We start from the raw sequence: 16,058 nt of genomic DNA, 5'->3' as shown, positions 1-16,058 counted from the left end.
TACCAGCAGGGATGGCTTTAGGAAAAGACACTTGTACGGTATTACCTAAACTGGGCAACAACTGCTCTGATGAGAATTCAGATAAGCCTGCTGCTAAAAAGTAAGTTCTTAAGGGTTTGGGAGTTTAGGTTGTTTGTTTGCTTGTTTCTTCAATCTGGGAACTATACAAACGAGGACAGTAGTTTTGTACTCCCCCTGGCATCTACATGGAAAGCTTTATGTTCCAGAGGAAAGCAATGTGTGTGCAGGGAAAGAAAGTCTGACCTGAGTGTAGAGCATGTACTAAATTCAGAAGGTGAATTAGTGACTGCTTTTTGTGACTGGCTAGAGATTCCTTCAGGCAATGGGTAGGCCTGAGGTGAATCATGGTGCTCTGTTTTCTCCCTGAAAATCAGGTTAAAATGAACATGGTGAGCAAATTGTGAAGGATGTACAGATACTGGCCCTGACTCTTGATCTTGGTGATACTTAGGGATTTAATGGGCTGGTTATCTATCAGGTGAGCCTCAAAAAATGGCACAGCTCTCTGTCCTGCAGCTGCCTTCGTCCAAGCATCATGGACCAGGCACAACTGCCTCCATTCCCCAGAGTGATGCCAAAATGATTGTATTTAACTCACAAGATATCTTTTCTCCTCCCCTTCCCAATCTTCAGGTGTAGTGATATTCATTTGCCTCGGTTTTCATTAAAACAAGGGCTCATCCCAAGACGTTACGTTATGCCTTGGAAAGAAAGCATGAAATTCAGGAATGTGAATCTGAAGGTATTTTTCTATAAATATTTATAATAAAAAACCCTATGCTGTTTAATATAATGAATAGACATACTAATTATACAATAGCTATTTTAAAATTTATTTTGTATTTTTCCAGCTTTATCCTATCTAATAATAGACAAACATGGTAATTGACTGTACCTTTGCTATGCCCCCATTGGCTAATCAGCGTGATATGCAAATTAACTGTCAACAAATATGGCGGCTAATTTGCATACTGCAGGCAGGGCAGGACAGCGCGAGCTGCCAGCGTGAGCCACCAGTGCAAGCCGCCAGCGTGAGCCGCCATCCAGGCCCCCGTGTGCGACCCCAGAAGCCGCCTGCCTGCCGCCCGCAATCAGATCCAATTCCGGGCTGCAGGCCAGTCCCGGAAGCCCCAGAAGCCACCTGATATGGCAGTAACACTATCAGTAAGCACTCTGAAAGTCAGTGGCATAAATGCACCAATTAAAAGACAGATTATGAGGGTGAATCAAAAACAAAACCCACTTTAAATATAAAGACACATATAGATGAAAAGTAAATGAATTAAGCTGCAGCCTGTTTTGCTCAATGGATAGAGCATTAGCCCGTGGACTGAAGGGTCCCAGGTTTGATTCCAGTCAAGGGCATGTACCTCAGCTGCTGGCTTGATCCCCAGTCCCTATCAGAGCATGTACAGGAGTCAACCAATCAATGTGTCTCTCTCTTTCCCTTCACTCTCTCTAAAATTCAATGGAAAAATATCCTTGGGTGAAGATTAACAAAAACAAAGTAAATGGATTAAGTAACATTAAAGAGATTATAAGAAAAATATATTCCAAATTTTGTTAGTTGTATAATGGTTATGTTTAAATTATTAACACCTAAGAAATTGGGTGAAGGGTACATATAATATGCTGTAGTATTTTATAGTTGTTTTTACATGTATGAGACTATTTCAAATTAAAATATTAAAAAATTAAAAATTAATAAAATATTAATTGAAATGTATCTGCATTACATGAAAAATCTCCTAATTGCTTCTAGCATAATTTATTAAATTATGCTAAAATTTACAAGGGTTCAATTAAAAAATATCTTAATTCTAAATGATATAATAGAAAATATATAATAGTGCAGTTATAAGCACTTATCTGAAAATACAAATTTAAAGAAGTGAATTTAAAGAAGGGATTAGCCAAAGAAAATATATGTACAACCCATGGACACAGACAACAGTATGGTGATGGCCAGAGAGAAGTGGGGGCAAGAGCTGGGAAGAGGGGGCAAAAGGGGTGAAATAGGGACATCCTATATAATAATAATAAAAGGCTAATATGCACATTGACTCAATGACAGAATGGCCGGTTGCTATGATGCATACTGGCCACCAGGGGGCAGACGCTCAATGCAGGAGCTGCCCCCTGGTGGTCAGTGCACTTTCATATGGGGAGTGCCACTCAGCCAGAAGTTGGCTCATGGCTGGCCAGCGCAGAGATGGTGGCAGGAGCCTCTCCCACCTCGGTGGCAGCACTAAGAATGTCCAACTAACGGTTTAGACCTAATCCCTTGGGGGCCTAAGCCTTTAGTTGGACATCCCCTGAGGGCTCCCTGGCTGCCAGAAGGATGTCTGACTGCAAGCTTAGGCCTGATCCCCTGGGGACTGTGCCTAAGTCGACAGGTGGACATCCCCCAAGGGGTCCTGGACTGCAAATGGGCGCAGGCCAGGCTGAGGGACCCCCCCCCCCCGCCCCAGTGCACAAATTTTGGTGCACTGGGCCTCTAGTCTATATAATAAAAGCCTAAGTGACTGTTAACGGCAGAACAACCAGAATGACTGGTCGCATGATGTGACCTGACCACCAGGGGGCAGATGCTCAACGCAGGAGCTTTCCCCTGGTGGTCAGTGTGCTCCCACAGGAGGAGTGCTGCTCAGCCAGAAGCCGGGCTCACGGCTGGTGAGCGCAGCAGCGGTGGCGGGAGCCTCTCCCACCTCTGCGGCAGCACTAAGGAGCAGTAAGCCGAGTGGTAAGGAGCAGTGAGCAGGTGGGCAGTAAGGAGTTAGGGGTCCCAGACTGCAAGTGGGATGTCTGCCTGCCGGCTTAGGCCCACTCCCCGGGGGGAACGGGCCTAAGCTGGCAGGCGGATACCCCCTGAGGGGTCCCAGACTGCAAGAGGTTGCAGGCTGGGCTAAGGGACCCTCCCAATGCACAAATTTCATGCACTGGGCCTCTAGTTGAGAAATGGACAAATATAATTCTATATATTTAAAATGTACAATGTGAGGATTTGATATACACTGTGTAATGATTACCAAAATAATGTAATTAACACATCCATCCAGCACCTCACATAGTTAACTCTTGTTTTGGTGAGAACACTAAAGATCTACTCTCAGCATCTTTCAAGGACACAATGCCATGCTATTCACCACGCTGAACATTGGATCCTCAGAACTTATTCTTCTTACTACTGAAAGTTTGTCTCCTTTGACCTGTATCTCCTCATTTCTAAGCTCCTCTCAGGCCCTGGAAAACACTGTTCCATTCTCTGACAAAAACATTTGATGCACTCACACATAAACTTGCAAGCAAAAGTTTATATCAGTATATTGTCAAATAGCCAATTACAATCCTAAAAGTAAATACACCAAAGGATTTCAGAACTCTCTGTCTACCCTTTTCCCCACACAGTGCCACTTGCAGTTGTTAAGAAGCTCATCAGAAATAGGGCCCATTAATATTAAAGCTACAGTACAGAGCATGTATTTTTAAAGTTGTGCTGCATATTTAGGTTGAGAGCGATGGGAACAGTTTGGCTAGATTTACAGATAAGACTTGTTACCTATTCCATGCTCCCATTCAGTCAGTAGTTTCAAAACATTTTCCAAATTCAGACTGACCATTCACTTGTGAAAAGGTAAGTTGTTTCTTTAAAGGAGAATAGAATATACTGTTATAATCAGACTACAAGAGGAGATTTCAAGTTAGGATTCCTAGAAAGAAATGTATATCACTAATTTGCAAATTTCTAATAGATAAGCAATTAATGTTGAAGAAGAATATACTTTGCTCAGATAGAGATGACATTACAAAAAAAAAAAAAAAAAGGACTATTATAGCCTGACAGGTGTGGCTCAATGGTTGAACATCAACCCATGAACCAAGAGGTTATGGGTTTGATTCCCAGTCAGGGCACATGATTGGCTTTTGGGCTCGATCCCCGGTGCAGGGTGTGCAGGAGGCAGCGATCAATGATTCTCTCTCATCACTGATGTTTCTATCTCTTCCTCTCTCTTCCTCTCTAAAATCAATAAAAATATATTAAAAAATTTTTTTTAAGTATTTGGGAAAAAAAGACTATTATGATATAAAAAATATATCCTAAAAATATGGCTAAATTATTTTCTTATAAAATACACAAATACAATGTAATAAATAAAGCGACCATTTGCCCTCAAGTGATTATTGAATAAGTATTTTATGTGATATTTTGATAACAAAGATAAAACTAATGAAATAAAGACTCAAATAACAGCCCTGGGATGGTGTCTCAGTGGTTAGAGCATTGGCCCAGGCACCAAAGGGCTGAGGGTTCGATTGCCAGTCAAGGGTACAGACCTGGGTTGCAGGTTTGATCCCTACCCTGATCCAGGTGCATGTGAAAGGCAACCAATGGATGTGTCTCTCTCACATCTATGTTTTTCTCTCTCTCTCTCTCTCTCTCTCAAAATCAATGGAAAAAATATCCTCGGGTAAGGATTAACAACAACAAAAAGACTCAAATAACAGATTTGCTAGTACATATCGAATTTACATGGTTATTAAGATTTTCTACAATCTTAATATTCATGTAATTTAGAGGCTTATCAACTCACATTTCCAATGTCCTTAATAGCTTTAGCATGGTGACAATATTAGTACTTATTTCATCTATTTCATTTACTAGAATAGAAGTACAGGGTGTAAACTTTGAGTTGAAGTAAGTAATAAAGAACTGTTTTGAGTGCACCAAAGCATTTTTTATTCTTGAACTTACTCATTATAACTCAACATAATTTCTTTTTTTTTCTTTGGTTTATTGAGGTAAAAAATACATACAATAAAATACTCTTCTTAGGGGTGCAGTTCTATCAATGTTGACAAATTCATACACTCATACACTTATGTAACCACCACTACCCCAGTCAATGTATAGAACAGTTCCATCATCACCAAAAAGTGTTCTTATGCTCCTTTTTAGTTACCCTCACTCCCAGCAACCACTGATTTGTTTTCTATCCTTGTAGTTTTCCCTTTTACAGAATGTCATGTAAGTGGAATCATACAGTATGCAATATTTTGAGTCTAGCGTCTTTCACTTAGCATAATGAAGTTGAGATCCATCCATGTTGCTGTATCAGTTCATTCCGTTTTACGCTGAATAGTTTTCCATCGTAAGGAAGAACCATAATTTGTTTACCTAGTCATTAGTTAAAGGACATTTGGGTGATTTCCTGTTTGGAACAAATATGAATAAATCTGCTATAAACATTCACTTACAAACTTTTTGTTTGGACATATTCTTCATTTCACTTGGGTAAATACCCAGGAGTAAGATTGCTGGGTCATATGGTAAGGGTGTTTAACTTTTTAAGAAACTGATTAAATGTTTTGCAAAATGTCTTGGACAATTATGCATTCCCATGGGACTATATGAGGATTCTAGATGTTCTGTGTCAACATAATTTCTTATAGCTATTTCACTTTTACAGTTTAGTTGACAATGTTTCTAACAATTTTAAAATATAATTAGTGGCTGGTGTACAGAACATCCCACCTTCCAGAGTAAAAGTGAAAGTCAAAAGAGAATTAAATGGAGTGAGTGTGCATGGAGTCAGTGCCCGCTGTGCTTTCCCTCCCTCTACTCACTTTCACCATCTTTCCTGTGGGCGATGACATTACTAACAACATAGAAATGAAAACACAGCACAGCAGAGATGGGGCTGCATCTCAAGGCCAGGCCAGGGTGCTGTTCAGCCGTGTCGAAGAATCAGAAACTGATGTACACTTGACAGTAACCTCACGTAGCTGTTATTTATCCAGCCACCGTGCAACAACATGCTTTCTATCTATTTAATATACTTAGTAGTTGGCAAAAGTTTTTTTCACTCACATATAATATTTCACTGAAAACCCCAAGAATCTTTCATAATTTCTATTTTATTTTTGAGGAAACCGAGTCTCACAGGGGTGAGTTGTTATAGACCAATGTTCGCGAGAGTAAGACCACCAACTCCAATTAGGTCTTAAGCAGCAAGCGAGGATTTATTGAAAAGCTGGCCAGCGACTGCTGTAGGCGTGTTCTCCTACGACAGCGCCGACCCTGGTTCCATGCCAGCTTTTTATTCCCAAAAACCATACAACGGTTGGCTAAACACACACAAAGTTACCTGGGATACATTAATCAACACTGCCCCGTTACCAAGGTATTCATTAATCAACTTGCCCCGTTTCTCTAGCTACTAATGTTAACTTGCTCCGTTGCCCCAACTACTAATATTAACTTGCCCTGTTGCCTATACTACCCTCTACCACAGTTGGTTCCATTTCCCCAGTACAAGAGGGGCTTAACTGTAATAGAGTGAATTGTACAGGTCATATGAATAGTGACGTTAAAGTGCGACCCGCGGACTCGAGGTCTCTCTCTAGTGTGCAGTGCACACGTCTTGCTGGTGCTCGGGGCACTGGCAAGAGGGCACTGCTTTTGAAAAAGGGATGTTGCTCTGTCCACTAGACCGTCCTTCTCGACAGGGACAGTGAGAAAAACTATCGGGCAGCTTCCATCTTAATCCCATAAAGTGACATTCGGAGTCACAGACGGCAGTTTTGTTTTTTTCTCTTAGCATGCAGAAATGTGTGGGATCTACGCTGGCCCCCTGGAAGACTCTCTGTTTCTGAATCACAGCGAAAGGCTTTGCCATGGGGAGGACCGCGGAGCTGTCTGGAAGAAAGGCCCTCCCGAGATAAAAATTACAGATATGCCTCTGCATTCACCTCTCTCCAGATACCAGAGCACGGTGATTTCCCATGGCTCCAGGAGGCGGCTGATTTGATGAAAGAATAAAGTGATAAAGTGTTTCAATTTCGCTCGCCCTTTCATAAATGTTTAAGTCCATCGTACATTTATAGTTCACCTACAGGTTCAGTTTAAAGGCTATAAGTCAACTGCATACTTTATACATTATAAAAGCTTCAGGTCAGAAATAGGCTCAGAATATCTGAGATCAAGTGGGGGAGCAAGGAAAACTGTCTCGTTGAAATTCATTTCATACCAAATAGCTAAGAAACGAGACAGGCCAGTGAGCCAGGACAATTGCAATAGGGAAACTGGGACAGACAAACTGGCAGAAAAATTTACAGCACATATACGAGGTCACCTCCCTAGAGATAACATCTAGGCCTCAGGTGTGTTTCAGCTCCAGGCCCAGAAAAGCAGCAAAACTGGGTGGGCGATGCCAGGACCAGCCTCTTGCCCTGGAGCTGACCAATCAGTGGAGACCACAGCCCTGAAATAGCACATTTAGAAAACTGATGAATATTCTGCTGAAACCCTCCCCTGAGAACTTCCCTAAAATTCCATTCCGGGGGATGGGGGGGGGGGTGGGTGGGGGGGGAGGGAGGGAGGGAGAGAGAGAGAGAGAGAGAGAGAGAGAGAGAAGCCTCAAGACAAAGTACCCAGGGGGTTCTCTCCCCCTAGGGAGCACACCTGCACCGTCCTCTTCACTTTCTCCTCCCCTTTCACGCCCCCCTCTTCTCTCCTAAACTCCAAGAGACCCCACAAGACTTGCAACCAGGGGAGCAATGGGCAGCAGCAGCTTGTTTCAGGCTAACCCCCTGAACATGTCTCCAAGGCTCCCTTTTTCTGACTTCCCAGTGAGCTAAGGCAGCCCCACCTGGGCCCTCTGTTGTTTCACTGTCTCCAGCATTAATAAGCGTGCCCTCATGATCATCTGGACTCATGTGAAATTTTTCTTGCAGAAAGTCAAGAACCCACACACTACCAGCTGGCCCTAGGCAGACCTGGTCAGGGTCAGGCCCGTGTCCAGCAACAGAAAAAGCAGACTGACCCAATCCTACCATCTAACATCAGCATGCTCCTCTACCTTTCTGTCCTGCTCAGTCCCCACCTTTATTATTCACCCTCTCCAATACTCAAAGTCAAGTGAAACAGACGGAAATAGAGCTGCAGGATGTGGAATTATTTTAGCTACTTTTCTGACTGCCTCCAAAATGCTTCTTTCTGCCATTCCCCTCCCCCCAAGGCTCTGGACACTGGTAACTAATCAATATGGTAATTAGAAGTGTTTGGCAGACAACTCTGTGATATGAAAGGGCGAGGGCTACGCCCTCCATCTTACCCTGGATCCTCCATTTTGGGGCAGCCATGTGTTCAGCAAGGAGCTTCTTCCCAGAAGCCCAAGCCTCTGCTAGCCACACCCAGGATTTCTTTAAACTAACCAATGACATTCAAGGGAAGTGCACACCATAGATATGACCACATCCTGTGTAACAAGACACTGACTTGCGCCTGGCCAATCGGCAGGGCCCACAGTCTTTTCTCCTCCCCTTACTCCAACCCCCCTATAAAACCCCTCTTTGCACAGGGCTAGCTCTCTCTCTGCTGCTTGCCGCTGCATCGGTGAGTGTGGTCGGGGAGCCGAGCTAGCTCGAATAAAGACTCTTTTCTTTTTGCATTGGATTCGGCTGGCTCCCTGGTGGTCTTTTGGGGATCTTGAAATCTGGGCATAACAGATACATAGTACAATTTTGGTGGAGATGTGCCTTCTGTATTGATTGAATGTAACCAAATCTCAATTTCTTATAGCAAGTTGATTCACATGCTATAACAACATAAAAATGACCATATACAAAACAGTGTATCCCTGTAGAAGACAGGAATTGTTTCTCAAACTATTAAACATAAGGTAGTTAAACATTACCTTATGACCCAGAAATCCCACTTCTGGGTATATGCCCCAAATAACTGAAAGCAAGTACGTTAACAGATATTTGTACACCAATATTTGTTCATGCCAGCACATGCACAAATAGCCAAAAGGTGGGAACAATCAAATGTGTAGAGAGCGCCTGGGAAGGCACATGAGCATTTCTTGTAATTATTGTCAGCTGAATCCAGTGGCGTGGCAGAGGCAGGTGTGTTGTCAGCCTGACCTTCAGCTCAGGCGCCAGGGAGTGGGTTTCCTTATCTAAATCCAGCCAAGCACCAGGAACAAACACAATTATCCGGGCTCACCTAGAAGTGATGATTACAAAGAAGCCACAAGAATGCACATAATCTCCTTTGTCTTGGGCTTTAGGAAAACTTCCTGGGTTTTGCTGTAGAAAATAAACGTGCTGTATCGGCTCTGGGTCCCTGTCTCTCCATTGGAGGACAGTGGTCCCACCCAAATCCCAGCTTTCCCTACTGTATTTGTGTCTGTCTCTTTCATTTACTCAATCCCCCCGTTGCCCCTACTCAGGAACCGGACCGCTCTTTAGCCGCACTGGATGCGGAAAAGAGAGAAATATTTATACAAATGTCCATCAACTGATGAATAAATAAATAAATATATGCAGTATATGCATGCAATGCAATATTCAGACATAAAATGTCTGATACATGTTACAACATGGAGGAATTTTATGCTAAGTGAATGAGCCAGACACAAAAGGACAAATATTGTATAACTTAGCTTATATGAGAGACCTGGAGTAGTCAAATTCCTAGAGAAAGAATGTACACTAGTAGTTACCACTGGCTGCAGGAGAGGGGGAAATGGGTAGTTATTGTTTAACTAGGGGCCCGGTGCACGAAATTCGTGCACTGGGTGTGTGTGTGTGTGGGGGGGGAGTGTCCCTCAGCCCAGCCTGCCCCCTCTCACATACTGGGAGCCCTCAGGCGTTGACCCCCATCACCCTCCAATCGCAGGATCGGCCCCTTGCCCAGGCCTGACGCCTCTGACAGAGGCGTCAGGCCTGGGCAGGGGACCCTCATTTCCCCCCATCACTGGTTCTGCCCCCAGCCGAGGCCTGATGCCTCTGGCCCAGGCATCAGGCCTGGGCAGGGGACCCCCAGACCCCTCCGATTGCTGGCTCTGCCCCTTGCCCAGGCCTGATGCCTCGGCCAGAGGTGTAGACCCCCATCACCCTCTGATCACCTGATCGGCCCCTTGCCCAGGCCTGACGCCTCCGCCAGAGGTGTCAGGCTTGGACAGGGGATCCCCATCTCCCCCCGATCACTGGCTCTGGCCCCTGCCCAGGCCTGAGGCCTCTGGCCCAGGAATCATGCCTGGGCAGGGGACCCCCATCTCCCTCTGATCGCTTGCTCCACCCCCCGCCCAAGCCTGACGCCTCTGACCCAGGCTTCAGGCCTGGGCAAGGGGACCATCATATCCGCCCAATCCCCGGCTCAGCCCCCCGCCCAGGCCTGATGCCTCGGCCAGAAGAGTTGACCCTCATCACCCTCCGATCACCAATCACCGGATCGGCCCCTTGACCAGGCCTGAGGCCTCCGGCAGAGGTGTCAGGCCTGGGCAGGGGACCCCCAGCTCCCCGCGGTTGCAGGCTCCGCCCCTGCCCCTGCAGGATGCCTCTGGCTGAGGCGTCCGGCTCGGGCAGCGGGTACCCACAGCTGCAGTGGCCCCACGATCGTGGGCTCCGCTTTAGGCCCAGGCAAGGGACCCCTAGCTCCCAGGACTGCCAGCTTCGACCGTGCCCAGCTCCCATCACTGGCTCCACCCCTACTTCCTGCTATCACTGGCCACAAAGGCCCTGCCCCCCAGCTCTTAGCTCCCCCCTGGGTTTCCGATCACTGTCAGTGGCAGGGGGCTTCTTCCTGCTTTCCCTTTCGCCTCCCTGCATTGTGCCTACATATGCAAATTAACCGCCATCTTGTTGGCAGTTAACTGCCAATCTTAGTTGGCAGTTAACTGCCAATCATAGTTGGCAGTTAATTTGCATATAGCCCTGATTAGCCAATGAAAAGGGTATCGTCGTACGCCAATTACCATTTTTCTCTTTTATTAGTGTTGATGGGTACATAGTTGTAGTTTGACATGCTCTAGAGAGAGATGGTTGGACAGTCACACAGGGTTAAAATAATGAATTTTATGTCATGTATAGTCCCACAATTAAAAAAACAACAACTCACAAAAAATGCCCTAGGGGTCTAAGCTATGTTTCATCCACTCAAATATTCATATCTAATAACACTAGGAAACTATTATAAAAAAGAGGTGGACATCCACTGAACATCAACTTAAAGCTCAATAAATAAAATGTAAACAAAGTAAAAACTATATATACACAGAATGTTAAAAATGATTAAAGAAGACTAATATAAATAAACTTTAACACTTCATTAAGTACACAGTCTCTATTTGGAGAATTGCAACATGGGATGGAAGGCAAGAAACTTTTATAGGATAAAGAATATGAAACAAGAAAGTACCTACTGAGCCCTGAGTTGGCTAGCCATTTGGGGCTTAACTGGCTAGACTGCATTTCTGGTCACCTGAAGCATTTACAGGGACATGAAAGTTATTGAAGTTTTGGTTTGCTGACGGGACACCCCAGGCAGGGGTGTCTCTATCTTGGGCCTAGAAATTTATTTCAACACTAGTGTCCTATTAGTGAAAGAGTGAAGGGAAAAGGGGCTATATATTAAACCCAACAAGCTCTGGCCTCACAAACTCAGAGACCAACAGTAACCACATAGGATGGGTTGAACACAAAAATTCCTAACTAAAAGCAGGCCATAGCGAGTAGTCATATCGTAGGCCTGTCACTTCCCTGACAAAGGTCAGTCTTTACCCTCACTTACCCTGTCTTGTGTTCTTTGTGCACTGAGATAACATGCCTTTGAAAACCAGAGTAATCTTTTCCAGACCCCTCCAGCACCAGGACACAACTTCTCATTGTCGTCTTGTTGCCTGCACGTCATCTCTATGTGCTGGAAATGTTAACCATCCTGTACCCACAATGGAAAAGAAGGATGTTTCTCTCCGTTTTGCTTTTTTTTTTTTTTTAAATATGTATTTTTATTGATTTCAGAGAGAAGGGAGAGGGAGAGATAGAAACGTCAATGATGAGAGAGAATTATTGATTGGCTGCCTCCTGCACACCCCACACGAGGGATCTCGCCCCCAACCTGGGCATGTTCCCTGACCAGGAGTTGAACCGTGATCTCCTGTTCATAGGTTGATACTCAACTACTGAGCCATGCTGGCCGGGCTAGTAAATCCTTTCAAATAAATATTTCCTCATTTGCTGTATGTACCCCGGACCATTTCCAGAGACTTTATATGGTTGTCCTTTCATGATTACTGAGACAGGCCAGTAAGCCAGGAAAAGCAGAATAGGGAAACGGCGACAGAAGTTAAACTGCCGTTTGCAGCCCTCTAGAAAACCTAGATGCCAAGCAGTTTGCAGCCGTCTACTAAATCTTATTTTCCCTAAATCAGGAACTTAAGAGTAAATGGCTTATACTTCTCCTCCCCAACCAGAGGGTAAATAGCTTAAATCACCCTACTTAGAGACAGATAGCAGAAATCTAATTAAAGCCATTTGTCAACCACACCCAAGGAGAGATGAAGAGAATAAACTTCATTTTGGCACATCAGCATAAAGCTGACAAATATTCTATCGATCCTCCCCTAAGACCTCCCTTAAATACCCAACCTTTAAGACTCCCTCAAAAAAGTGTGCACTCCAGGGGCCCCTGCGCTGCTGCCCCCACTGCACCAGGGCCTGGGGCAGCCCCAGCTAGGAACACCCCCCCTCCTGCACCTGCCACCTGCCCAATCCTGGCCTGCACAGCTTCCCCTGAGGGCTCCACTGCCAGGTCCCCCAGCCAGGCCTGCAGCCCAGCGTCATGGAGGACCACATCCTCATGGATCCCATCTGAACCCCCAACACCCAATAAAGTTCCTTTTAACGCATAAAAAAAAAAAAAAAAAGTGTGTGCTCACATCCCCCACCCCCTTCCTCTGCTACAGGCATGCATCTCCTAAACTCTAAGGCAGGGGTCCTCAAACTTTTTAAATGGGGCCAGGCCAGTTCACTGTCCCTCAGACCGTTGGAGGGCCGGACTATAGTTTTAAAAAAAACTATGAACAAATTCCTATGCACACTGCACATATCTTATTTTGAAGTAAAAAAACAAAACGGGAACAAATACAATATTTGTATTTGCATGTGGCCCGCGGGCCGTAGTTTGAGGACCCCTGCTCTAAGGGATCCCACGAGGCTTGCAACCTGGGTGCAGTGGGCAGCAGCAGGATTTACCCAGTTTTATGGATGAAAAAGAATGTATATAAACCAGAAAACAATGTTAGAAGCCAGTGCATCAAAATACATACAATTTTATTTCTGGACAGTGGAGTTATGAATGATTCCTCCTTACATCCTTGCACCTTTATAAATTATCTTCCCAGAAGAATTGAACCAAGCAATGTTTTCCTCATGAAAACATGTGGATATATTGTGCACATCCAGTTGGGTTAACCCATTCACCCTTTTGTGAGCTCTGACACCCCGTCATAGCAATTATTCTGTCTGTCTACTTAATTTTCCCTAAGTCTCTGTGACCCCCAACTTCTTTCAGATAGTTGCTCATCGAATTTCAGTCTCCTACATGTAAACTCTTTTTGGCTTCTTCCTTTCAAAGCCCACACCCTCCATCCACCAGGTGTTATTTGAGACTAAATTTCCTCACAAGAGAGCAGAATGTTGTGCTGCATTTTAACCCAGGTGGGTCAGTCCCAGTGGCTGTGCAATCGTTGGGATTCCCAAGGTAAAAAATGCCAATGGCTATGTTTTCTATGTATGCATATATGATCAGATTTGAGCATTGCTAATTAGCTTCCTGGCAGGTTGAGGGGCTAGTAAGAACAGATATATGAGTGAACCTCACACAAAGGAGTCGGCAGAGAAAGTGAGCCGTGGCTGGAATGCACATTAACCGGGCCCTGGCAATCTGGGGACCAGTGTAAGGTATTAATTTAAATTTCTCTGGCTTGTGGATGATTTACCCTTAGAAGCCTGCTATCAGAAAGCAGCGTTTTCTTCATTTAAAATGAAAAGGTCAGGACTTACTCAGTTTTATAGATGAAAAAGGATGTAAACAATGCTAGAAGCCAGTGCATCAAAATACATACAATTTTATTTCTGGACAGTAGAGTTATGAATGATTCCTATTTACATCCTTGCACCTTTATAAATTATCTACCTGTTTTATCCTTAGAAAAGAAGGGACGCCTTTGCCCCTGTACATGCTGCTCCCCGCATGTGGAACGCACTCCTCTCTCTGCTCTGCTTGTCGGAGTTCAGAGCCTATGCAGATGCTAACCCTTCTTGGAGCTTATTTCATATCCTAGTCTCTCCTTCACCAGTTCACTCCACCCTAACTTTTCCAAGTTGGTTCTCTGCCAAAGACTTCTGCTTCTTGACCAGAAGAGGTCTCTGTTGTATTGCTCAAGGAGAAAAAAAAACAAACCAAACTTTTTTTTTTTTTTGGTAAAATGTTTTCTTTGACTGATCTTTGAAATCAATGAAATATTTTTAAAAAAATATTCATTTTATTAACCACTACATTTCAAATTATTAAATTTTATGTTAATTGTGGGATCAAAATGTAAAGGATTCATAATCTTCCTTAATTCCCTTGACAACCTGTAGGAAAGGAATATTCTATATCTCTAATTCAGGGGTCCTCAAACTACGGCCCACATGCAAATACAAATATTGTATTTGTTCCCGTTTTGTTTTTTTACTTCAAAATAAGATATGTGCATTGTGCACAGGAATTTGTTCATAGTCTTTTTTTAAACTATAGTCCGGCCCTCCAGCGGTCTGAGGGACAGTGAACTGGCCCCCTGTTTAAAATGTTTGACGACCCCTGCTCTAATTCCACTTATTTATTAGGGATGTTGGCAGCTTTATGCTATTGGGTGGTCTAAGGACATAATTTCAAAAATAATAAATTCATTTTGATGAAACTGCCCATGTTTAGGCACCATTATCTTCTGAATGAACTATTGCTGAGTAATATTTTACCTTCCAGGAGAGAAACCTTAGAAGAATGTGCGGTTGCCTATGATATAACTTTGCCTCTAGTATTGCCAGAAGTTAATATTATATCAACATTGTCATTATAAAGATATAACTTCATTGTAAATGATTTGTCTGGATTAACAGCGAACTGTGGATTTAGCCAGAGGGGAAGAGAGGGCCATTTTTTTTTTTTACATTGGAGAAAACTCTAACTTTTTTTGTTAATCCTCATCCAAGGATATTTTTTCCCATTGGTTTTTAGAGAGAATGGAAGGGAGGGGGAGAGACAGAGATAGAGAAACATTGATATGAGAGAAACACATCCATTAGTTGCCTCCTACATGCCCTCCATCGGAGGGCAGACAGACGCTCTATCCACTGAGCCAAACTGGTGAGGGCTATAGTATCTTTTTTTAAAAAAAATTGATTTTTATTTTTATTTATTTTTTATTTTTTTTTTAAAAATATATTTTATTGATTTTTTACAGAGAGGAAGGGAGAGAGATAGAGAGTTAGAAACATCGATCAGCCGCCTCCTGCACATCTCCTACTGGGGATGTGCCCGCAACCCAGGTACATGCCCTTGACCGGAATCGAACCTGGGACCCTTCAGTCCGCAGGCCGACGCTCTATCCACTGAGCCAAACCGGTTTCGGCAAAAAATTGATTTTTAGAGAGAGAGGAATGGAGAGGGAAAGAGAGAAACATAGATGTGAGAACAAAACATCGATTGGCTGCCTCCTGCATGCCCCCGACAGGGGATCGGGTCCACAACCCCTGCATGTGCCCTGACTGGCAATAGAACTGGAAACTTCCCGGTGCCTGGGAGGACGCCCGACGCCCAACCAACTGAGCCACACGGGCCAGGGTTGCTCATATACAGCATCTTAATAAAACAACGATAATTGTGTAGAGAATTGACAAGACAAATGAAAGAACTTCGAGCTTCTAGAGGTTGCAAATTGTAGGAAGGCAAATATATGGCAAAAGTTATGGCAGATAAAGGGTAGGCTAAGCCAGGTTTGTTTTACAGATTTCCCTGGGCTGAAAAGGGTCTCTGCTGTCTCTGGTGATGAATCCCTGTCCTGCCTGGTAGAGAGGGGGACATGGGGACACCCTTACATATTTATATCTCCCTTTCAGGCAAGTAGTGGGAAGGCAGAGAGGTTTTCCTCTATCTACTTCTTCTCAATTGCCTTCAGCTCAAAATAAGCCTTATGCCAAAGTGG

General features: G+C 44.0%; 1 protein-coding gene and 1 long non-coding RNA gene across 2 annotated transcripts in view; one reads left to right on the top strand and one right to left on the bottom strand.

The window, feature by feature from the left end:
• Positions 1-16,058, bottom strand: part of LOC132233307 (uncharacterized) — a 105,354-nt gene that overhangs the window by 15,810 nt on the left and 73,486 nt on the right. The window lies entirely within an intron of this gene.
• SPMIP10 (sperm microtubule inner protein 10) lies at positions 12-6,830 on the top strand. The gene is made up of 3 exons (XM_059691843.1): positions 12-100; positions 655-763; positions 6,621-6,830. The coding sequence occupies exons 1-3, from the start codon at positions 12-14 to the stop codon at positions 6,828-6,830; spliced, it is 408 nt and encodes a 135-aa protein (XP_059547826.1).

The sequence above is a fragment of the Myotis daubentonii genome, chromosome 4, assembly GCF_963259705.1.
Source record: "Myotis daubentonii chromosome 4, mMyoDau2.1, whole genome shotgun sequence".
NCBI classification, from domain to species: Eukaryota; Metazoa; Chordata; class Mammalia; order Chiroptera; family Vespertilionidae; genus Myotis; species Myotis daubentonii.
This window is presented reverse-complemented; position numbering and strand designations above follow the sequence as displayed.

Excerpts from the sequence above, each read along its gene's own strand:
- SPMIP10 (XM_059691843.1), top strand. The coding sequence starts at position 12 with ATGGCTTTAGGAAAAGACACTTGTACGGTATTACCTAAACTGGGCAAC. Across the intron at positions 101-654 it reads GATAAGCCTGCTGCTAAAAA|GTGTAGTGATATTCATTTGC; the intron begins GTAAGTTCTTAA and ends CCCAATCTTCAG. Across the intron at positions 764-6,620 it reads TCAGGAATGTGAATCTGAAG|CATGCAGAAATGTGTGGGAT; the intron begins GTATTTTTCTAT and ends TTTTTCTCTTAG.